Genomic DNA, 24141 nt, shown 5'->3' on the forward strand with positions numbered 1-24141 from the left:
TCAAGCATGTTGGAACTGGAGAAAAAGGAGATAGCAATTAAAAAAAAAAATAAAGCCAGAGAGAGTCATTGCACAGACATAGTGCAAATGTGATGTGAACTGAGGGCGTGGTGTCCGTGACTCTGCACCTGACATCCAGGCAAAAGCTGTGGCTTGAGGCTCCTTTAGAGTGGGTGCAGTTACATGGTGACAGGCACCCCCAGGCCTTGGACCTTGATCCAGTGGAGGAGGACGGCTCAGGGCTGATCTGCGTAGGGTTAGGCAGTAACTTGGGAGAAGTGGCCTGAGGGTCCTCAGGGGTGTTGGTTCCTCCTGCTCCCCTAGAGGATGCAGGGCCCATGGCAGCTGCTGAGGCTCCTATGTGGACTCAGTGGGGCAACGTGGCCAGCCTAGCACACAGATGTTGGCACCTTCACCCCTGGACCTGAGGTCATTGTCCATCTGGCGCGGGTCCTCCGGGCTGGGAGAAGTTCAGGATCATGACCATGCCACCTTCTCAAGAGCTCCGTCCTCACCTCCAGGGACAAGGGGGTGAAATATCAGGAGTGCCCACTGCCACGTCTCTACTCAACCCCAGTGAGACTGCGGGTGCAGGGATCAAACACACAGGGAAAATAAAGACGTGGGCAGGAGAACCTGGGGGAGGTCACCGTCACTACGAAGCACAGGATACTGCTTCCTCCTTCCTGAGAGGATTTCGGATCATTCCCTCAGGTTTTCTCTTTTAGCACTTTGGACCCAGTTAAGACATTGATAGGCTGATTTCATGAATTCCTGGCCAGATGATTTCCTGTGTCTTTCTTGCACGGCTTTCCCCACCCCAGCTCAGGCATTTAGTCCTGACTTCTCCCTGTGAGCTGAGCTGTGGCCGTGGGAAGCCTGTCCTGAGGGCAAGAGGACTCAGCAATCTGTGTGAGCAGCTACAACTGAGGGGACCGAGGAGAAGTCAAAGGAGAGCAACGGTTCACGTCCACAGGGCCGAGGGAAGCCTCTCTGTCTTCACACCCCCACTCACACTTCCTCTCACACTTCCATTCCCACCTCCACTCACACTTCCTCTCACACTCATGCTCACATTCCACTCATGCCTCTACTCTCACACGTTCATTCACACCTCCATTCACATCCCTACGGACACCCCGTCACATCCCCACTCACAACCCGTCACATCCCCACTCACACTTCATCTCACACTCACTACACTCACACACACCAAGGCACTGACACACTTACTTCCACTCACACTTCCACTCGTATCCCTACTGATACTTACACCTGCACCTATATCTACAAGCTTACCTACAATCACACTTGTTGTCACACCCACACCTCCTCTCATACCCCTACTCACTCCTTCACTTGTACCCCATTCACACCTTCATTCACACCCTCATCATACCCCCACTCACACTTCATATCACACTCACACCTACACACACACACTCACATTCTTACTTCCACTCCCATCCACACTCACATTCACACCCACACTCACACTGTATTCACATTTCCTGTCACATCCACCCCTCCTCTCATATTCCAAATCACATCCCTATCACACCCCCACCCACACACGCACACCTGCATTCACACCTACCCTCACATCTCATCACAACCATACTCACAGTCACAAATACACTCACACACACATACTCACCCCCTACGCACACTCACACCCACACTCACACCTTGATTCACACCCATACTCATACTTCCACTCCACCTACACTCACACTCACATCTCCACTCACTACCCCACAGGGCTTCGAGGGCAGAGGAAACTGGCAGGTGTAGCTCTAGAGAGCCCAACTCTCTGGGCTGTGGTGACAGATGGAAGGCAGACAGATTTCTGTCAATCATTTAGAGATCTTCCCACAGCTCTGGAGGCACAGAAAGAGCCACAGTAGAAGGTAGTAATTTCCCTGTCATCAGAGAGGGGTAACTCACACTACTTCCTGACACAGACCTTCATGGTTCTCTTTTGAAACCCCATCTGGAGGCTGTACCGGCCCAGCCAGCACTGCACCCGTGACACTCAAACTTTGCATTTTTATCCTCATCCAGGCCCCAAATAAAAATGGCGTGAGACACAGAGGGCTGGAGGTAGCGGGAAAGAAAAGAGAAGGTGGGAGCCAAGCTGGGTAGAAACAGAGATGGCCTGTCTGAGCTCAGCAGCAGATGGTCGTCAAGGTCTTGGCTAATCCCAGAGCCCACACCAAATCCATAGCCACCAGAGGGAACCCTGAGTCTGACCCTGGAAGTCTGGGGCACAGAACTACAGTCTCCCGCCAAACAATTCTCTCCCTACAAAACCTTGAAAGGAGAGAGCACACGGTATTCTGGATGAGACGTTCCATCGACTGCTCCTTTGTCTCTCTGAGTCTTTGCTTTTCTGCGTTAGCCCCAGCACCATCCACCACCACCCTCTGTTCTGTGTCTTCCCCTTCTGTTTGGCCTGGGAGCCACTCTGTACCCATTTTCCTAACTCTGTTCTGGGTCTTCCTCACTGGCACTGTATTTGACTTCTTTTTCTAGAGCCCTGCACATCTACCACTGATATTCTTGGTTCTCCTACCATTGAGTTCTCTGAAATCTCTCTCAGCTCACTTGCCACCCCAGGCTCCTCTCTTTTAGGAGCACAGCAATGAGAAATCCATTTACCCATTTCTGGATCATTCTCTGGATCCCTACAAGTCCTTCTCCACTCCTCTGCTGAACAGACTATAAAACATGGCTCCAGAGAAGAGGTGGATAAAGTATATTTACAGGAAGCTTTCAGGTTCTGTGTGATCCAGGAGTTCAGGACAGACTTTGCACAGTAGACCACAGGTGTCAGAATTGGTGTAGCCTAAGTCTACAGGACTTGGTCAGAAGACTTGGGAACTGAGGGCTGAAGGGAAGGGTGGCTGGATGGAGAACCCGGAGAATCACACACCTCTTGGTTGAGGAAGCAGTAAAGGAGGGCGACGATGAACCCCTAGGAGCCAAATAAAACAGACTCCGTCAGAACATGTTGGTCTGGCCTCAAATCATCTGCAGTCTCTCTATAATTTCTCACTCACCCACACCCAGATTATGGCTTGAGCCAGGCCCACATGAAAAGGGAATTTAGATGTATTCATCATTTACTATAGGCCAGACACAGGGTCTCATATTATCATCACAGAAAGCCTGCCTCATTACCTCTTCTCTCTGTCTTCCTGCTTCTCTGGGAAATGAGAGCAAAACCCTGCACATATAAGTAACTCAGATAAGATTGAATAGACAGAAGGATGTCGGGGGGGGGGGGGGGGGGCGGGTAGAGATGGATGAATGGATGTATTGATGAAGGAATAGTTGGATCAGTGAGTGAGTAGATGGAATACCTGACCTAGTACTCCTCATCCTACTATAAAGTCAAGCAAGACCTGGGAATGGCACCCCCTCTTTCCCGATTCAGGATTCAGAGGGAAGGAGTATCTCTAAAGGCCCCTCACCTGGAAGGAGCCCAACCCCAATTCCAGGGGCAGGCGGATGCCCAGGCCAGCACTGTCAGGCAGGAAGTTGAAGATGATGTAGTGAACTCCAAACAGAGGGATGAGGAGAAGGGTTGACTTGGAGAGACGCCTGCAGGAGCAGAGAAAAGCCCTCGGTTTATGTTACACGTTCTCAGTGGGTCTCTGTTCATCATCGCCACCCACCACCTCCCCTTTACCAGCAGCCATTCCCAACAGCCCCACCTCCTCACACACACTCTGGATGTCCTTCTGGTCCCTGAGTCCCATTGTTCCCGATGTCAAAAAGCTCTTATCTCAGTTTATTCCAGTCCAAGTCTTATGCATTTTTCAAAGTCCAATTCAAAGACCACTTTCTCTGAGAAGTTATCCCTAATGGACTGCCACCCCTTAAACTAATCTGGGCAGGGAAAACCCCAAGAGTCCATCATCCTATTTGGCATAGTAAATAGTTGTGGGGGACCTCTATCCTCATGGCCTCCCAGACAACAGTGATTAGACCAATTTTCTCTCTGAGAATAGGGGGAGCAGCTTGGAGCTGGGCTCGACCACCAGATGAAACAGACCACGTTGACTGTCCCTTCAGCTGTCTCCAAGTGCCCCCCTTTCTCTCTCTCTCTCTCTCTCACACACACACACACGAAGTACCAGTACTGAGATTGGCTTTGGAGGTTGCCCTGAGCCGGCTCCAGTTTCCTCAACAGGATGTGAATAATATTGAGAAAAAGCCCAAAGTTCACCTGGAAACAGAAGTGAGGGAAGATGGAGGACAAGGGATGACCTGGGATGGCCTGAGCTGGGGCTCCAACCAGTGTGAGAATTAGAAATCCCACATCCTTGAAATATAGGGATGGTGAATGGATGGACGGACCTACAGACCATTGCCCCAGGTATTCTGTCCTTGAGATCAAGAGATCTCACATGTCAGCCTTGGACAGGATATGGCTCAGGGTCCCCACCGTCTTCAGTGATGAGATTAAGAATGGGGGCTCTGGTCCTGGTATCCTGCATCCAGCCACCAGCAGGAACTTCTTGTACAAATTAGTCAGCCTGTGCTACTGTTGATTAGGAATACATCTGCATATTCATTGAGGCCAGTCCTGGAGACCCACTGTATGTATGGGAGCAGGTGGGGGTCTCACCTTTGTAAGCCCTCTGCTTGCACCACACCCTCTCTCTGCAGTAGTACCTGACTGCACCAGGCACCATGTTCATCATGCTGATACCCACAGGGGCCATCCCTGAGAGTTTAGGGTAGATGGGGATGAACTCATGCTTTCTGACTCTGTCTGCAGCTGTGTTTCCTGCTGTGGCTGTCCCTTTGATGGGCTGTCCCTTTGGTGGGCCCAGGAGGGTAAATGAATAAAGCAAAGGGCAATGGCTGCAGGGACTGACCCCAACAGAGAGGATGATGGGCCCCTTGATGATCCACCAGGAGGGAGAGCTGCCGTCCAGGTCCCAGCACCTGGGGAGAGGACGAACCAGGATGACGTCAGGGATGCCAGGATGCAGTCTCTCCAAAGTCCCCTTTCAGTGCCTATCTCTCCTCTCCTCTCCATGTCTGCTGGCCCCAAGCCTGTCTCTCCTCTCTCTCACATGCAAGCTCTGGCCTTCCCTCTCTCAGTTGGTCATATTATTTCCCAAGGGGCACCCTTCCTTGCCTGGCTCACCCTTTCTCTCCTCCTGGAGAGAGAAACTTGAACTTGCTGTTTCTTTGCTGGTCCAAACACGCTTCCTCTTCCAAGAGGGCCCCCTGACTGCTACCTCAGAGCCACAGCCCTGAGAATCTCAGTCCACCTCTCTTACCTCAGTTGACAAGACCTTCACCCCACCCAACCCCTTTCCAACCTGGGAATTCCCTGAGGGCAGAACCTAGGCCGCCTCCTCCTCTTCCCTCTTGGAAAACAGCCACATTCCCCAGTTGCCCCCGCCATTCCCCATGTGACCCTGCATGGGTCAGACTCACGCTGTGTCCTCAAAAGCCCACTTGCAGCCCACCCAGGTGCCTGTGAAGAGCACAGGAAAACCTGTGGGGAGGACATAGGGGGCAAAGGTGAGGTGGCTAAGTCCAAGGCTCTGAGGCCCATCCTCCTCCCACCCTCCAGCCCCACAGTCAAGGTCAGGAGAGCCCTTCTCTGGACCTTAGGGTCAGCCGCAGTGAGGTGAGAACACCATTGTGTGAACCGAAAGCCCTCTCCCTCCCCAACTGCCCCCAAAGTCGTCCCTCACTGCTCACCCCAGCCAGCAAGGGCCAGCCACCAGAAGGGACACCTCACGCTGGGTGATGTGGACACCAAGAGACGGGTCAGGTAGACAGCTTCGGCCAGCAGCCAGCTGAAGTTGGTCATGGTGGCAAAATGGGCGGCAGCCACGGAGGCCTTGCACAGAGCCTGAGGACAGGGGCCTGGGTCTTTCAGAGCTTTGACACTCCCCAGGCCTCCACTCAGACACCCCTTTCAAACAGGGAAAGTCCAGAGGCTCTTCCCATTGGGTGGTGTGTCAGAGCATGGATTTGGGATGAAGACAACCTGGATTTAAACCCTACCATGCGTGAACAATGTCAGCCTCCCTGTGTTGCAAGCACTTCTCACCACTAAAGGTAAACAACACCTACCACAGGGCGGCCTCATAGTGATAAATGGAAACTCTGGGATAGAACTCTAGTGAGCACTGGTGGCCTAGTGGCAAGGCACTGAGCTGCCAAACCAAAGGTACACGGTTCGAATCCACCAGCTACTCTCTGGGAGAAAGATGGATAATCCGCTCCTGTGCAATTTACTGGCTGCTGGAAGGTCAACAGTGAGTCAGATCCAAACACAGAAGAGTTGCAGTGACTTTCCCTTTCACTCCGCCCTTGCTGAGCTCAAGACTGTCCCTCAAGGTAATGGCTGGCCAAGTTGTTTCCAGCTCATGGATCACATTCCTCACAGTGGAACTGTACACTAGAGGCTTTTCAGTGCCTGATGTTGCAGAGGCAGATTGCCAGGGTCTCTGGGAGTACTTCCAGATGGCCCAGGGTGGACTTGAACTGCCAGCCTTTCTGTTGGGTTAATAGTCAACTGAGTTAATGGTTCACACCACCAAGGGACTCCAATCCTCCTGATCTGGGGACATCGAAGACAACTGATTCACATGCAGCTCGCTGGTGTGGACTCTGCCTTCATCCACAGCTTTACCCAGCGCACATCTCCCAGCTGTTCTGAGAGGCATCTCTGAACTCACACAGCCTCGCTAATTCCCTACATCACACCTACCTTCAGGTCACCTAGCTGACTACCGGACTCTTGGGGCTCCAGGTCCCCAACCACAAAACAGGATTCAAGTCAGACTTTCTTCTCAAAGTAATTTAGGATCGAAGGAGATAATATGTGTAACATATTCAATGCAATGTTTAGCACATAGTAAGAACTCAATATATATTCTTGTTAACTCTTTGTTTGTTGTTGTTGTTAGGAGCCATCAAGTGTGACTCACAGTGACCCTGTGAACAGATCTGAACCCCGTCCCATCCTGTGCCATCCTCATCATCTCCGACACACTCGAGCCCATTGCTGCAGTCACTGTGTCAATCCACTTGGTTGAGGGTTTTTCTCCCTTTCACTGACCCTCTACCTTTCAAAGCATGATCTCCACTTTCCAAGGAATAGCCTCTCCTAACATGCCCAAAGTACATGAGACGGAGTTTTGGCATCTTTGCCTCTAAGGAGCTCTCTGGCTGCACTTTCTCCAAGACGTATCTACTCTTTCGTTAGCTGAGTTCATCAGTTGATGGGTTTACTCATGCATCTATTCATTTCTAGCACTTCTTCAGAGCACCTGCTTTGGACTTGACAAATCACTTTGTTCCCCAGCCTTCTATCTTTCCCACCCCTTTCTAGTTCTGATTTATCAGTATCTCAGACACAACCCATATGGTCTGGCTCAATTTGCTGTGTCCTCCGTATGTCGCTGTCACCACTGCAAACCCTGCTCCAAAGCCACTTCCTCCCTGAAGCCCTCCTCTTCTCTCCCAGCTTTTGGCTTCCTGCACCTGGAAGTCCCACCATCTGTGTGCCTTGTGTCCCCTGGGAGCCTATATGTTCCCTAAGGGAGACTCTTCCCTTCATCCCCCAGGACCATCCTCAACACAGACACAGCAAGTGCCCCTTAGAGGGGTGAAATGCAAAGACCAGGGAACTTCAACAAGGTCTGGACTGGGATAGAGAAGGAGGAGCAGAAAGTAGATGGTGGCGTGTGGTCTGCAGAGAGTGCCACAGATTGGCACAGCAGTCTGAACACAGGCGGGCAAGGCTGGCCAGGAAGAAGGCAATGGTGGGGGAATGTCCCTGTTTGGAAATTGGAAATGGCAGTTCTGAGATCAGGGCAGTAGAGGGCAGGCTTGCTCTGCTCATCTAAGGCTTTAATGCACCCTCCTCTCCCCACCCTCCACACCTGACCAAGGTCCCCACCCCCACTCCCACCAGGGTCTTTACAGTGGAGAGGCTGCAGTGGTCAGTGTCGTCGCCATGGAAGAGGGTGGCATCCTTCAGGAACACAGCACCGGCCTTGAGGATAAAGGTGGCAAACAGTTGTGTGTGGATGTAGTTCCGAGGACAGTGGAGCCTCCTGGAGGGGTTGGGAGAGGAGGAACAGGAGGCTGGTGGGAGGGGGCTTCTGCTGCGTGTGCTTCCAGAAGGAGGCTGAGAGGTGACCAGAGTTGAGATGAGTTGAAGTGAGACAAAATGAATAGCCTTGTAGGACAACTGAGCAACCAGAGGTGCGGCCTCAGTCTCACTGTGTGACCAAGGAGGAAACCATTCCTTGCATTCAGAGAAACGGGAGTCTAGGAGATCGAAATGGACACATAAGAGTCTGTTGAAGCATCAGATAAGAAAAACACTCCCGTGAGATGAAGAATAGCATAGGCTGCATGCAAGCAGGGACCGAGGCCCGGGGCGCAGGCTCTGAACACAGTGGCTTTTGAAGAAGGTAATAATGGTGAGACACTGGAAAGAAAAAAAGCTGTTGCACATGGCAGGAGGAGGCAAAGGGGATTCTAGAAGCAGGCAGAATTTGCACAGACATAATAAAGGCAAGGGGCAAAGGAAAGAGCCTGAACAAAGGGATGGGGCTTGGGATGAATTCCAGTATGTTGAAGAGATGAGCCTGTGCTAGCAGAAAGGAAAAGGACATTTAGGAAATGATAGTAATTCTAGATCTGAGCAGCTCCTGAGATGTCATCTCCTGGGGAGTAGGGAGTCATTGAAGGTTCTTGAGCAGGTGATAAGAACAACAAACCTGAGAGCAATCAGGATGGCAAGAGCTGCGAGGAGAGTTATGACAGAGATGCTGTAGCCCATGGTGTAGATGATCTTCACCGTGGAGTAGTACGATTTCTGCAGAGGGTGAGAAAGAGAGGGGGTCTTAGTTCTAAGGCCCTTGCGGGGAAAAGAAAGCTTAGAGAAGAGGCAAACAAAGTCTTTTTAACACCAGCTCCATCTGGGGGCGGGCATGTCTTTATTTAGAAGGGAAAGCCCCTCTGTGCAATGACGTTTACACCCCGCTCACCCCTGGCCTCTGGTGAGGAGGGAGGGAGAGGGACTGGCAGCCTTCACACTCAGGGAAAATGGCCAATGAGCCAAGGGCTGCATGGCTTCCTTGTGCTTAGTAACCTGGAAGGGACTGGAGAAGCCCATGGGAAATTGCTCACTACAGATTAGTAAGCCAGCCCAAGTGAGCTCATAACCATCTTCCTTACCGACTGGGGATTTGTCCCCACATTGAATTAGAAATTGGAAAAGAGGTCTTGATTCTGTTGGAGGTGCTGTGGGTTTAAGAGAGGGACAGCTGCCTGCCAAATCTAGAAACAAGATCTTTGATGTGGTATAAAAGGTGACTCGGCATTGGTAAACTTCAAATCGGTAAACTTCACATCGGTAAACCTCGCCTGTTGGGTAACTGGACACTGCTCAGGCCTGTGGTAGATCTGCGAGCAGGGACAAGCGACAACAGAGCCTACATCTCCAGGGGAGCACAAACACTCAAGAGGGGCTTGTTTATTGAGTCCAACTTGCTCACTGGTTTGGGGCACACAGTGTCCCCAAATACAGGGGAAAGCTGGAAACAGCAACAGGCAAGTAGGAAAAAGCTTTTGCTTTACTGAGTATGTTGTTGTGTACTGTAGAGTCAGAACTAACCCATAGCTGACCCTCCAGTGTGTTTTCAGAGGCATTTAAACACATGGGACCAGAGTGCCCATCCTTCTCCTGCGGCGCAACTAGTGGACTCGAACCATGTGCCTTTAGGATTGCATCTCAGGTTCTTGCCACTAGGCCACCAGAGCTGAGCATGTAGATCACTCGAAATCTGGCTTGGTCCCAGAGCAAGAAGCTGGGATGCGACCTCAGGGAGTGGGAAGGACTGGCACTGTGAGCCCTGTTCCTTAGAGGGACGGAAGCAGTCACAGCCTCCTGCTGACTCGGCCTTGTCATCTGAAAAAAAATGGCCAGATGAGGACACCCTGGTGGTGCACTTCTGTAAGCGCTGGGCTGCTGACGACTGGTCACTCATTCACTCTTTGTCATCTAGTTGGAATCGGCTCATAGCTGACCTGGCAGCAGGTTTTTAGAGCCTGCAAATCACACAGGAGGAGACTGACCCTCTTTCTCCTATGGAGTTGGTGGTGGATTCTAGCCCGAGTTCAAATCTACCAGCTCCTCTGTGGAGCAGCCTGCTACTGTCACCATGGGTCAGAATTCAAGGGCAATGGGATTGAATTCAACAATAAAGTAATAGAAAACTAACACCTACAATAATAGCCCTGCGCTAATGTAGAGCTAGCATTTTTAATATCCTCAGGGGGAAAGGACTTCCCTTAGTCTGGCAGAGTCTAAATTAAAGCCCTTTGTTGCCCTGTGCCATCTGTTCTTGTAATCTATGACTCGGGAGTTACTCACTCCTCTTTAGCTACAGCATGTGAACAGTACCAATTGTCTCCTGAATATGGATGAAACCAGAACAACTAGCCCAGGGCATGACCTCCCGACCAAAGTGTCTGGAAACAAAGGAAGATACTGTAAAACTTTCAGTCTCCGAGACAAAGAGACAGACTAGGGAAGCTCATACCCTCTGCATCCTGTATCTCATTGTTGCTGAGTCAGAACTGACTCACACCTGGCCCTCCAGTGGGTTTTAGAGGCTGTAGATCACATAGAAGGAGATTGTCCATCTTTCTCCTGTAGAACAGCTGGTAAGCTCCAACCGCCCGCTTTGGGGTTGGCAGTGCAACTCTCCATCATCTAAGCCAACCGAGTTCCCTATCTGCTACATCCAGGCGTGTAGTAAAACTTCTGCTTTTTGTCTCCAAATCCTGTGCCCAAGATTAGTTTTCCTGGCTACAGGCAGCAGACCTGCGGCTTTGTGATAATGGGATTGGTTTGGGTTGTAAGCTAACTTTTAGGGGCGGAGGGAGAGAAAGACTTGAGATCATGTGCACGCAAAGGCTGCTTGAGCTAGAGACCCTCTCTCTGGTCTCATTTCTGAACTTGAATTGCCTTTATTTCATTTAAACCACAGCTGTGTGCATCGGCCAGAGGGGGGATAGAACGTGTTTAGTGGAAAAAACAAAACAAAACAAACGAACAACACGACTTAAAGACCTGGACACAGAGGACGTACGCGTAGGAGATGGTGATGAGGGATTCCCACCTGCCCTGTGCCTCCCCTCTTCTCCAAGGTGGATCCTGTCACCTTGAGCAGAATAGCATAAGGACCTCCCGGCCCTTACTGCCATCTGCTGGAAGCCTGCTGTAATTAATATTCCAGTCTTGGCTGAGGGAATGGTGACCCTTGCCGTGATGTACTCTGCCTTCTACGCAAACAGCTTCCAGGAAGGATGCACGAAGCCAAGACACTCTTACCTCCTCATCCAGTAGCTCCAGGGGCACAGGGCAGGCCACGGGGTATGGCGGGAAGGGCTCAGACCAGCCCACGACGGTGCAATCCCGCTTCACAGCCCCTGGGAAGAGAGCAGAGGACTCCCAACATGGAGGACGTTGTGCTGAGTGAAAGAGTCCACCACAGTAGGATAAATATTGTAAAAGATGGCTGTTACAAAATGTCAAGAAAAGTTTACACACAGAAAGAAGCATTCATTAGCGGTTACTTGGGATGGGAGGGGAGGGTGAGAAAATCACTAACAAGATAGTGGAAGTGGGTTAACTTGTGGGGAAAAGAATGGCAACGTGATCAAGGCCAAGGAAGTCACGGGGAGACAGAAGGAGGAAAGGTGTGTTAGTAAATACTATTTACATGCACAGCAGCCCCACAATAATGGTAACAATGAGCAAAAGTTTACAAGTGGATACACGGGCAGGCCTGCAAGCTGCTCAAGGGCAGGATGTCACAGGAGAGTCCACTCATGGCCGTACGTAGGTGGACAGTGATTATTCATCGTAAGTGTTTAAATGTGTCTCAAACATATGCACATGTGTGACACAGCGCCCAGGAGACCAGGCTCCTAGCCATCACCAGGCTTCTTGGGGGACTGAGTCCCTAGGCTTGAGGTGTCAGGATATTGTCGTGAGGGGTTGGAAGACAACTGACTGGCTCAAGGTCACATCAGAAGAAGGCAGATTACTGTTTCAGTTCTGATCGGTCTGCATTCCACAGTCAGGGAAGTGTGCACCAGACTCTGTCACAACCTGATGAAACCACACTATCCCCCAGCCCACACTAGGCTCCAGATGGTTCACCTGGCTCTGAGCTGAAGTAAGAGAAGAAGTCTGGGCAGGGGAGGGTGACCCACTCTCCAGAGCCCGCCTTCGGCCAGCACAGCAGCCCATCCCAGGTGCTGGGACAGCCTAAAGAGAGACAGAGCAGTGTCATCTCACCCAGGGGAAGGCTCTGAGCAGTCCTCCAACCCTTCAGTCCCACCTCCCTCCCAAGTCCCATACCGAGGGTGGAATTTGACATCCTCTCTGCTGCTTGCAGACATGCTTGTTCATCCTCTTTCAACTGTGTGATGAAGTCGCATTCTGGTTGGCCGAAAACGTGTGCCTCCAGGAAAGAGTTAGAGGATGAGTAAAGCCCACTGGATGCTCTACTAGGTCCTCTGACCCACATGGCCCAAACACAGAGACAGAGTTTGATTTGTTTCCATGCCCCTAACCCTAGTCACAAGGCCTGACTCACAGTTCATATAAAATGTGCTGGGTGGATGTTTGGATAGATAGATAGTTAGATGGGTAATTAGATGGCTAGAGATGGATGGATGGATGGATAGATGGATGGATGAGAAATGAACATAAATTTAAGAAAGAGAATCAATATATTAACTATACCACATGTCCTATATCACTTAAAAATTTTCTGGGATTTCCCTCTTATTGTAACAACCACTGCAGTGTGCAGCAATCTACAAGGTCTTCTGGGTTGGGCAGCTGTCAGTAGAACTTCCTATTATAGCGTAGGAAGAAAGGTCTGGCTTTCTACTTCCAATAATTAACCAATGTGGGGGGGAATCTATGGGTCACAACGGGATATTGTTTAAAACAGTGCTAGAAGGTGAGTCATCAGCTTGGAATACAATCAAACTACCCAGTGGCCCCCAAAATGGATCTAAACACCCCAGTGAGCTTGTGGATTGCACAGGACTGAAGCATTTCTTTCTGTTACACATGGGCCACCATGGGTCAGAGAAGCCTTTAGAGTGACAAGCATCAGCAGTCCAGTTTGAAAAGCAGGCACTGTGAAGAGTGAGAGAGGCCTGATACAGGGTTGGAATCAGAGTGGAACCTCTAAGCATCAGGCTGGGGAGAGTGGACAGTGAGTGACCACCTAGGAGAGATCCAGAGATGTTGCTGCAGGCCTGAGGGCTAGGAGAAGGGAAAGAGACCCTCAAGCTGAAGCAACTCCAGTCTCCAACCTACTGACCCCAATCCCTGAGGTCCAGCTCTGGCTCAACCATTCACGGGCGCTGCTATTCTAGGCCTTGATGCAGTAAGGATTTTGCCACCAAAAGGTTCTCTAGGGCATCTTACAGGAGGAAGAGTCCCCAAATGCCAGAAGGAGTTGCTAGTTCTCCAAATATCACTCAGGCACTGCTGAGCCCCAGGACTGACTGACCGTGAGCTCTTAGAACATCAGAATTTTAATGTGGTTCAAGGAGCCGTGATGGGGGAGGGCGACACAGAGAGCTCAGAAAGTCCTCTCAGAGAACTGCTGTGTGTAAGAATCAGGGGTACAAAGCTGAGAGGACCCTCTGGATGCTATAACCTATCAACACACTTGGCTGCTAACCAGAAGGTTGGTGGTTCAAGTGAATCCAGAGGTTCCTACCAAGGGCGTAGTGAGCTACTGTGGGATAACTGGCCGTCAGTCATTGAGACCAGTTCTACTCTTGTGAGGTTGGCCAGTTAGAGTGAATTCAGAGGCAACTGGAAGCTGAGAGCAAGAAGAGACTTGGAGTGTGAGGGATTGGGGATGACTGTCTCCCCAATTCTAAGGCACATATTGGGGCAGCAGAAGTGGCCCCCGGGGACCTGGGGGACAACAGGAAGATGTGCTCAGCTCAGCACCAAGAAGGACAATGGCCTGGCCAGGGCTCCCCGCTGTGGCGCAGACAGCCTGGGCACCGAAAGGAAGAAGCACAGTGTCGCGAGTTCTCTGAGGCAGGGCCTGCATCTGTGTCACAGGGGGATCCTGCTGGACAAAAGTGGAGGGCTCTCAGCAAGTCCCACTAGCCCCCATGTGGTCTTGGGGTACCCAGAGAGGCAGGAAGATTAGAGGCAATTACTCACAGTCCATAAGAGGCTCAGTAGACAAAGGACAGAATTGCACCAGGGTCGTCTGTCCATCCTGGGCTCAGCCACTGCTCTGTCACCCTGGGGCCTCTTTCTTCTCTCCACCATCTGTCTTCTGCTGGTGCTGCAACCACCCTCTACCTCTGTCCCCTGGTGACTGTTTGCATAGGCAGGAGACAGCAAAGAGGACAGAGCTCGTTGAATATTCAGCTTATTCAACTCACATCTATTTTGGTGCTGGACAACAACATATCCCCAACAGAGAAGGGTGGGTCCTTCACCCCAGCCACCTGATGGCAAGAACTCAGAGAGGTGAGCTCTACAGGAAAGTTCCTGGGCCCAGTCAGTCAATATTCGGAACCATTTTCTTTCCAAGTCCAATCTTCTGCTGGTCTACACAGTGGTCTTATCATTATCAACTCCCATGCAATTATGTCCAACTCATGTGACCCTGTGAACAGCACAAGGAAATGCTTCCCAGACTTAGAGTAGCACTACAATTAGTATGGATCTGACTGTTAGGATCCACAGCATTTTTAGTGCATAATTTTTGACAGTAGATGGCCAGGCCTTTCTTCCTTGTCTATTTTAGTCTGGAAGCTCCACTGAAATTAAAACAACACTTAAGCCGCCAGTGATAGGTATGAGCTGCATCTGAGTGGAATCAAACACTGGTACCCTACGTGGACAGTGAGAATTTCACCATTGACCCTTTCTGATCACTCCACACAGCACAAGCACAAAAACCTTTGAAAAAAGAAAGAAATTTAAAAAAGAGAAAGGAGACCGGTGCTCGCCCCAAGTTGGCTGGTGATCACAGACTTGGCTCTGGTAGGAGCTGGGATGTGGCGACCCAGAAGCGGTGGAAGGGGAAGGGAAGAGGCGGGGATATGGCAGTAAGAACAAGCTGAGGAAGGGGAGTGGCCCCCAGCGCCAGCACGGACTGGCCAGGAAAGAGCAGAATGTTGAGACTTGGATGGTTGGATGGTGGAGTAGAAGCTGCAGGTGTCAATGCTCTGCACTTTGCACCACCAGGAAGAAGCTTTCTCTCCCAGAAACCCCTGTGGCCTCAGAGAGATCTGGGACTGGCCAGGAGCCTCGAGAAGGCCTGGTGGAGCTGGACCAGGCCGTCCTTCAGGACAGGACAACCCTCATCAGAACAGCAGTGGGAAGACGTACACAGAGCTCAAATCACTTGAACATTTGTTATCTGGTCATTTTTATTATTACTATTACTACTATAATAAATACAGGGAGTTCTAGTGATCTGGTGGTAGGAAACTGTGCTGCAATCTCAAAGGCACATGGTTGAAATCTATCAACTGTTTCATGAGAGAAAGATTAGTAATCTTCCCTCACGTGATTAAACAGCTTGTGAAAACCTATCAAAGGGTTAGTTATGAGTGGATTCCAACCTGACAGCACACAGCAACAAGATAAAGATTATCTATCTATCTATCTATCTATCTATCTATCTATCTATCATCTATGTCTAGAGATGTCTTTATGTTTATATACATATAGGAAGTAGGTATATATATCTTGGTGTTGTTTTATATCTATCTATCAATGAATAATATGGCCTTTGCCGATATAAGTTTTTTTCACATGGAGGACCTCATAAATGGAAGAGTGGAGGGACAGCTCAGGAAAGTAAGACCCCAGGTGAGATTCACAATAACTGGGGTAACAAGGGTAGTTGTGTCAGAGGCAGCGAGATTGGCTTCAGGATAGGACGGGATCCAGAGCTATTGTGCACAGGGTCATTATGAGTCACAAGTGACTCAAAGACACATAACAACAACAACAACAACAATTCAGTGTCACTAATTTAATGACTAATGCTATGAAAGTGTCACCAATGCCCACTGCCAAATTGTCCATCACCATAAACAGTGTCTCACTGCTTCCTAAGCAGGGCTTTCCTCTTCCCTCTGGTCCTGGCCCTTCTGTTAGAAGCCAGACATTTGTTACTGGGTCACATGTTGTAGAATAGAGCTGTTACATTGGAATTTCTTGACTGTAACTTTAACAGAAACAGATTTCTAGGCTTTTCTTTTGCAATGCCACTGGGTGGATTTGAACTACCAACCTTTAGTTAGTTGTTATTGTTAATCACTGTCAAGTCAATTTTAACTTATGTCAGCCTCATATGTATGGAGTAGAACTGCTCTATCAAGTTTTCAAGGCTATTGCCTTTTTGGAGCAAAGACTAGGTGAGTTTTCCTTGCTGCCTCTGAGTGGATTCAAACAGCCAAACTTTCACCTAGCAGCCAAGAGCTTAATCATTTGCATCACCAGAGAAGTGCCACTCAGGGCCCCATCCTAACCCTGGGTCATTATGTGCCATCGAGTCAGCTACAATTCATAGCGATCTTGTGAATAATAGCTCTGAAACTTAACCCTACTCTATGCCAACAGGTTGCTTGCTGAAAGTGAGGAGGATTTGAAGCACTTGTTGCAGAAGATTAAGGAATGCAGTCTTCAGGATGGATTGTGTCCCAATGTCAAGAAAACAAAGATTCTCACCACTGGACCAATAGGCAGTCTCATGATGAATGGAGAGGAGATTTAAACTGTCAACAGCTTCATCTTGCTTGGATCCACCATTAACACCTCTGGTATGAGAAGACAGGAAATAAGGAGACACATTGCAATGGGAAAATCTACAGTTAAGGATTTTTCCAAATTATTGAGCTGTGATGTCAGTTTGAGGACTAAGGTGTATCTGATTCAGGCCATGGTATTTCCGATTACTAGCTATGATTCTGAGCCCTGGACAATGAATAAGGATGACGGGAAAAAATAATGTGATGACTTTGAGCTTTGGTGTTGGAGAAGAGCACTGAACATTCCATGGACGGCCAAGAGAATGAATAGATATGTCTTGGAGAGGGTGCAGCTGGAGTGCTCTTTGGAGGCAAGAATGATGAGGCTTCGTCTGACATACTTTGGACATATTGCTAGGAAGTGCTATTCCTTGGAGAAGGACATGATGTTGGAAGGGTGGAGGGTGAGCAAAGAGGAAGACCCTCAACCAAGTGGATTGACAAGATGACTGCGCAATGGGCTCTTTTGTGTCAGGAAGTGTGAGGATGGCGCAGGACAGGTCTTTTGTTCAAAGGTTCACAATTAGTCATACTCAACTCGATGGCACCTAACAACAACGGCAACCTGGGAGTGCCTGATTAACTTTGATCATTTGCCTATTCAGGATATTATGTCAATGAGTAAATCCCTTTTTGTTGTGCTTACTACACTCTGCATAATGTTTTCAAGGTTCACCGATATGGTCACATGGACCAGAGCTTCATTCCTCTTTCGTGCCTGATCATTTTTAAGATGGACAGTTTTGGTGTTTAAAATGCAGGGTCTCTATTGGCAAGACTAAAGCCAGAACTCTGTGTTGCCTGAGTCATGTTCTGGACTTTGAAAGCAGACCGTGTCCCCGAGGGTCCAGAGCAGGCCTGCATGTTTTTGAGCATGTACTCCTTCGTTCATCGGTGTCAGCCTGAGAGCTAATGACGGCCAGTGTGTTTACCACTGCGCCTGCTGGTACTTGATACATGCTCATAAATGATAAGAGGATGCACATCTGGATCTGGACCTCCTTTTGCATGATCACAACATTCTGTCTCTATTTTTATCCGCTGCCGAACAAACAGTAAAGGAAAATATTTTTAAACAATGTCCTACAATCCCTGACCTCCTCCTGCCCTTACCCGAATGTTTGCAAGTGCTGACTGTGAAGACGGAGCAGGTAGCACATGTCAGGGAGCTCAGCACGTCTTGAAGACAAAGTCCAGCAGCTCCACAGCCAGGCACAGGGGGTGTGGCTTACAGGGGACGGGAGAGTCTCTCTGACTCATCTCCAAGGGGGCGCCAGCCCCAGGATACATACCAGATACAACTCGATTGATAACTATTGCCAGTTCACTAGCATTGATAACGATGAATTACTGATATGCCGACTAGTAGTATTATCTAAGGTTCTTAGAGGGAGATCTGGTAGAATAGTCCACAAGGAGTTGCTCAGCTAACCCCAAGGTGGCATGCCTCTGGTGGTTCGAATCCACCAGCAGTGGGAGAAAGATGGGCTATCTCCTCTTACGTGATTTACAACCTTTGTAAAACCACTGGAAAGTCACGCAGAAGTGTGCTCCAACTTCACAGCAAAAAGTTTGAGGTTTATATTGAAAGTTCTTAACTGGGGATAATTTTGCCCTCCAGAAGATCTGTAGCCAAGTCTGTTATTGTTTGTTGTTGTGTACTGTTGAGTCGGAATCAACTCATAGCTGAGCCTCCTGTGGATTTTCAGAGATGATTAATCGCACAGGAGGAAATTGTCCATCCTTCTCCCACAGAGCCTCTGGTGGATTCAAACCGCATGCCTTCAGGATTGCAGCACAGCTTCTCGCCACTAGCTCCCATTTTTTTCATTGTCAATGCTGGGAGTGGGAAGGGTGTAGGAAGCCCTAATTTAAGCACACACGCACACACACACACACACACACACTACAAAGCAATGCTGCTGAGGAGTGACAATGGGCAGGGGGTAATCAATCATAGAGTCACACACAGGGTACCAGGCAGGGTGGGTAAAGGAAATGAGAAAGATCCAGTGTGAAAAACAATGTATACGAACTTTGTAAGCAAAGCAATGTTGTTGTTATGTGCTATCGAGTCGCTTGCGACTCATAGCTACCCTATGTACAAGAGCCCTAAAACCCGTTCTATCCTGTGCCAACCTCGCTGTTTCCGACACACTATTCCCACCACCCCAATCACTGAATGGATCCATTTCATTGAGGGTCTTTTTCTGCTGCGCTGTCCTTCCAACTCTCCCAAACATGATGTCCTTCTCCAAGGACTGGTTCCTCCTTGCAACATGCCCAAAATATGTCAGATGAAACTTCAGAATCCTTGCCTCCAAGGAGCAGGCTGGCTTCACCCTCTTCAGGACAAACCAGTCCATGCAATCCTAGCAGTCCATGGTATATTCAACACTCTTCTCCAGCATCACAGCTCAAAGGCATCAATTCTTTTTCTAGCATCCCTAGTCACTGTTCAGCTCTCTGATGCACAGCATGCAATTGTGAAGACTATAGCCTGGATCAGACGCACCTTAGTCTCCAGTCTAATGTTGTTGCTCTTCAGTACTCTGGAGAAGTCCCTGACAGCTGACTTACCCAATGCAATTTGCCTCTTCATTTCCTGGCTGCTGGTACCAAGAGTGTTAACTGTGGAGCCAAGCAAACTAGAGCTTAACTATCCCAATCTCTTCACCATCTGTCCTGATGCTGCCAATTGGCCCAGTGGTGAGAATCTTTGTTTTCTTGATGTTGAGCCTCAATCCGTACTGAAGGCTGCAGTCCGGGACCTGCTGCAGCAAGTGCTTCAGGTCCTTCTCAGTTTCAGCAAGCAGGGTTGTGTCATCTGCATAATGCAGGTTGTTGACGAATCTTCCACCAATACTGATGTCACATTCCTCCTCATACAGCCCAGAATCTCGGATGATCTGTTCTGCATACAGATTGAAAAGGTATGGAGACAAAATACATCCCTGACGGACCCCCTTCCCAATTTTGAAACATGTAGTGCTTCCTTGCTCTGTTCTGACAACTGCCTCTTGGTTCAAATATAAGTTTTGCATAAGCACAATCAAATGTTCTGGGATTCCCATTCTTCTCAGAGTCAGCCATAGCTTGTAGTGATCCACATAGTCAAAAGCCTTTGCATAGTCTATGAAGCACAGATAGACATTCCTCTGGTATTCTCTGCTTTCTGCCAAGACCCATCTAACATTAATTATAATATCCTTAGTACCATGACCTCTTCTAAATCCAGCCTGCATATCTGGCAGTTAGAAAGCAAAAAATTCTTTTTTAAAAACCTAATGCTACTGAATTAAGCTCATATAGACTGGAAAGAAGGATCTGGCCCATAGCATCTCCAATGCTATAAATCTTCATAGAGGGATACACTCACTCACTAATTGCTGTCAAGCTGGTTCCAATTCATAGCTGACTGACCTGTCAGTAGATTTTTCAGAGTTTGTAAATTACACAGGAGAAATTACTCTTCATTCTCTTGTGGAGCAGGTGGATGGATTTGAACTGTCTGCTTACCCACTCCTTACCCACTAGGCTACCAGAGCGCCTTTCATGGAAGCAAGTGCTTCACCTCCCCCTTCAAACTGGCTGGGAGGCTCTAGCCTCCAACTTTTCAGTTAGCCCCTGAGTCCTTAACCACTACACCACCAGGGGTCTGTGGAAACCTTACATGAATCAATGATTGTCCAGTCTCAAACTCATTGGCATCCCATCAGAACTGACTCAGAGCTGATCCTCCGGTGACTCACTGAGCAGGACCAGGAGAAAATCAGGATTGGAGGAAGATTCATCAACAACCTGTGTTATGCAGATGACACAACCCTGTTTGCTGAATCTGAGGAGGATCTAAAGCGCTTGCTGCAGAAGGTCAAAGACTGCAGCCTTCAGTATGGATTGAAGATCAACATCAAGAAAACAAAGACTCTCACCACTGACTGGGCCAATTGGCAGCACCGTGGTAGAGAAGAGATTGAGGTTGTTAACAGTTACAACTTGCTTGGCTCCTCAATCAACACCAGCAGCCGGGAAATCAAAAGGTGAATTGCATTAAGTAAATCTGTTGTCAGGGACCTTTCCAGAGCTTTCCACAAGCAACAATATCAGTCTAGAGACTGGGGTGAGCCTGATCCAGTCCATGGTCTTCACAATTACTTGCTATGCATCAGAGAACTGGATAATGACTAAGGAGTATAGAAGAATTATTGATGCCTTTAAGTTGTGATGCTGGAGAAGAGTCTTAAACCTACCATGGACTACCAAGAAAACAAATAGGTCTGTCTTGGAGAGAGTGAAACCAAGTTTCTCCCTGGAGGCTATGATTTTGAAGCTCCATCTCACATACCAGGCACATGACCATGAGGGACCAATCCTTGGAGAAAGACATGCTTGGATGGCTAGAGGAACAGCACAGGAAAGAACAACTCCAGAAGAAATAGACTGATGCAGTAATTAGGGCAATGGGGGTTGGTGTGTCAGAGACAGTGAGACTGGCTCATGACAGGGCAGACTTCCAAGCTATTAGAGTCGCAGGTGACTTGACAGCATATAACACCAACAATATCGTCATTTTTAAAGAAAATTTATTCATGTATTATTTGTACAATTAAAATTACATTTAAAATATCTAAATTGATACTGTTACAATTTTTCCATTACCCAATTAGGGTAAGGAATTTCCCTGCCAATCCAAAGGCTCGCAGTTCGAATCTACCAGCTTCTCTGCGGGAGAAAGATGGGTTATCTCCTCCCATGAGACTTACTGCATCTGAAAACCTACTGGAGGGTCAGCTACGGGTCATTTCCCTTTCGAAGGTACTGTAGGTACCAGTGTCCAGTCTATCTGCTTCTCAAGCTTGTGGGTTCCTGGAGGACAGAGACGGAAACTCCTCTGTCAACAAGCATCCTAAAACTCCTTGTTATGTACCATCCTGTCAACTGCAATTCATAGTAACCCTACAAGTAACAGATCTGAACCTTGTCCCGTCCTGTGCTATTCTTATCATCTCCGACACACTCTGGGCCATTGTTACACTGTCACCATATCAGTCCATTTTATCGTGGGCCTTAGGCATCCTCAAAGGCTTAAAATTCAGCAGTCTGGAAGTTTGTCAGCATTGACTGTGTCTGATGCCCCCTGGTGGCGATAGGAGCAATTGCTGTCTCTTCCCTTTCTTTTTTAAATTTTATACTTAATTTACTTGCAAGTTCATATACATTGTTCTTCACATAGGATCTACTCCTTTCCTTTACTCTCCCTTCCCTTCACCCAGTAAATTGTGCGACCCTATGATTAAGCTCCCCCGACCCCCCCGCCCTTCCTCTGCTTCCTCATCCCTGAACTGGATCCTCATACTTGTTCTACAATAACGGTCTTACACTGCACTTGTCTTTATAAGACTGAGTTAATTCACTCAGTGTAGTGCTCTCCAGTCCTCCTAATTTAGGTAGTAATTTACAAAATCATTTTTCCTGCATGCTGCATAGTATTCCATTTTGTGAATATACCATGATTTCTCAGTCCATTCTATTGTGGTTGGACATTTGGGCTGTTTCCATGTTCTTGTGATAGTGAATAACGTTTCTGTGAACACTGGTGTACAAGTCTCAGTTTTTGCCTCAGTTCTTATTTTCTCAGAATATATTACAAGCAGTGGACTAGGTAGGTCATTTGGAATTTCTACACTCAGCTTTTTGAGGAAACACCAAACTGACTTCCACAGTGGTTGTACCATTTTACAATCCCACCAACAATATGAGTTCCTTTTCTTGATGGCACTATCTCAGGGCTGCTTCAGACTCACTAGTCTTAAATCATTTAGTAAAAGTCTAGGCTCCCCTGTTGAATGAAAAAAAAATATCAACTACACATATTACACTTCTTTATTAATTTATTTTGTAATTATTCCTATTTATACTCCAAAATCCTCAAGAAAAAAACACATTGTGCATAGTTACAGAATTTTGAATATTAAGCAGAAGATTGACCTCAGAGTCAGCTCAGTTTTTTCATTTAATAATATAAAATTAAAATAATTGGAATAATTTTCTTAAATATTAATATGTGTATTTGCTATTTCTGCACATTTCCATTAATTGATCCATTTATATAAGTTTTTATGTGTTTGTGTATGTATGAATAAATGATGTTCACCAATTTTTAATAATAAAAAAAAAAGTCTAGGCTCCCCATGACAGATGGACAGACAGGTCTTGTGCAGCGTCTGCTTATGGACATTTGGCTTAGGTGTGACTGTCTGGGATGGGCTGGCAGCAGATTAATTAGGCCAATATCAGAGTGGTAGCTATGTTGGCTGCATTTTAGGCTTCCCAGGACAGAGAACCTAGAGCTCTGGTGGCCTAATGATAAGGAGCTATACTGCCATCCCAAAGGCATATGGTTCGAATCCACCAGCACCAATCTCCTCTCATGTTTCTGAAAATCTGCTGGAGGGTCAACAATGGGTCAGTTCTGACTCAATGGCACACAGTACCACAAAAGGGCAGAGAATAGTCTAGAGAAGAATCAGGGGTCCAGGAGGCCCTGAGTATGGATTTCAGGTACTATATAGGCAGAGCTTCTCTTTCAAGTGTCCAAGGGAGCAAGTCCCCAAGCTGTGCTTGACAGGGGCCTGGCTACCTGGAACCTTTCCTTCACCCCCATACCACTCAACATCCCTCGTACTGAGAGTGATGGAGACCTAAAGCAGCCTGTTCCCACAGTTAGGACTCTTGGGTGGGTCTGAGTTCAAGGCTCTGCCTAGGGGTGAACTCTCTGCTCAGGGGTCCAGGGTCAAGGCTCTGTCTAAGGGCCAAAGGTCTGATTAAGGGTACAGGCTTAAGGTTCTGCCTTAAGGTCAGAGGCTCATGGCTATGCCCAGGGGCCCATGGTCGAGGTTTTGTCTAAGACCCAGGTCAGTACTTCCTGGGACTGGGGGCCGAGCTCTGCCTGGGTGATGTGATCAGAGTTCAGCGTGAGGCCAGAGGTCAGGTCCTCATCCATGTCCTGCATCACAGTCCAGCTAAAGTCTGTTCCGGGTCATCAGTGAGCTGAGTTGGAGGCTGAGACTTGGCCCAGGTCAGGAGTCTGGCTGTATCCTGATCTAGGCTGGATCAGGATCAGTACCGAGAGGAGGACTAAGGACCGTTGTGATAAGTATAGTAATAGTGTTGCTTAGCACAGATCTCCATGATTAAGATTTTCAGTTACTACTCCTCCAGGTTCAAAGTCATGTTTTTTTCTGAATAGAAATTATG

The 24141-nt window shown here is 48.3% G+C and overlaps 1 protein-coding gene across 1 annotated transcript; it reads right to left on the reverse strand.

Annotated features, from left to right (window-relative positions):
* Positions 1 to 389: 389 nt before the first annotated feature.
* GHRHR (growth hormone releasing hormone receptor) lies at positions 390 to 23887 on the reverse strand. Its single transcript, XM_006902796.1, has 14 exons — positions 23807 to 23887; positions 14051 to 14174; positions 12428 to 12508; positions 12227 to 12334; positions 11393 to 11490; positions 8772 to 8869; positions 7955 to 8099; positions 5731 to 5884; positions 5461 to 5521; positions 4890 to 4959; positions 4143 to 4234; positions 3477 to 3606; positions 2936 to 2977; positions 390 to 515 (listed from the first exon to the last, which is right to left on the reverse strand). Exons 1-14 carry the CDS (start codon positions 23885 to 23887, stop codon positions 390 to 392), a joined length of 1410 nt encoding a protein of 469 aa, XP_006902858.1.
* Between the last annotated feature and the right edge of the window lie 254 nt (positions 23888 to 24141).

This window comes from Elephantulus edwardii, unplaced genomic scaffold (genome assembly GCF_000299155.1).
Source record: "Elephantulus edwardii isolate Elephantulus edwardi_28Jun2011 unplaced genomic scaffold, EleEdw1.0 scaffold00452, whole genome shotgun sequence".
NCBI lineage: Eukaryota > Metazoa > Chordata > Mammalia > Macroscelidea > Macroscelididae > Elephantulus > Elephantulus edwardii.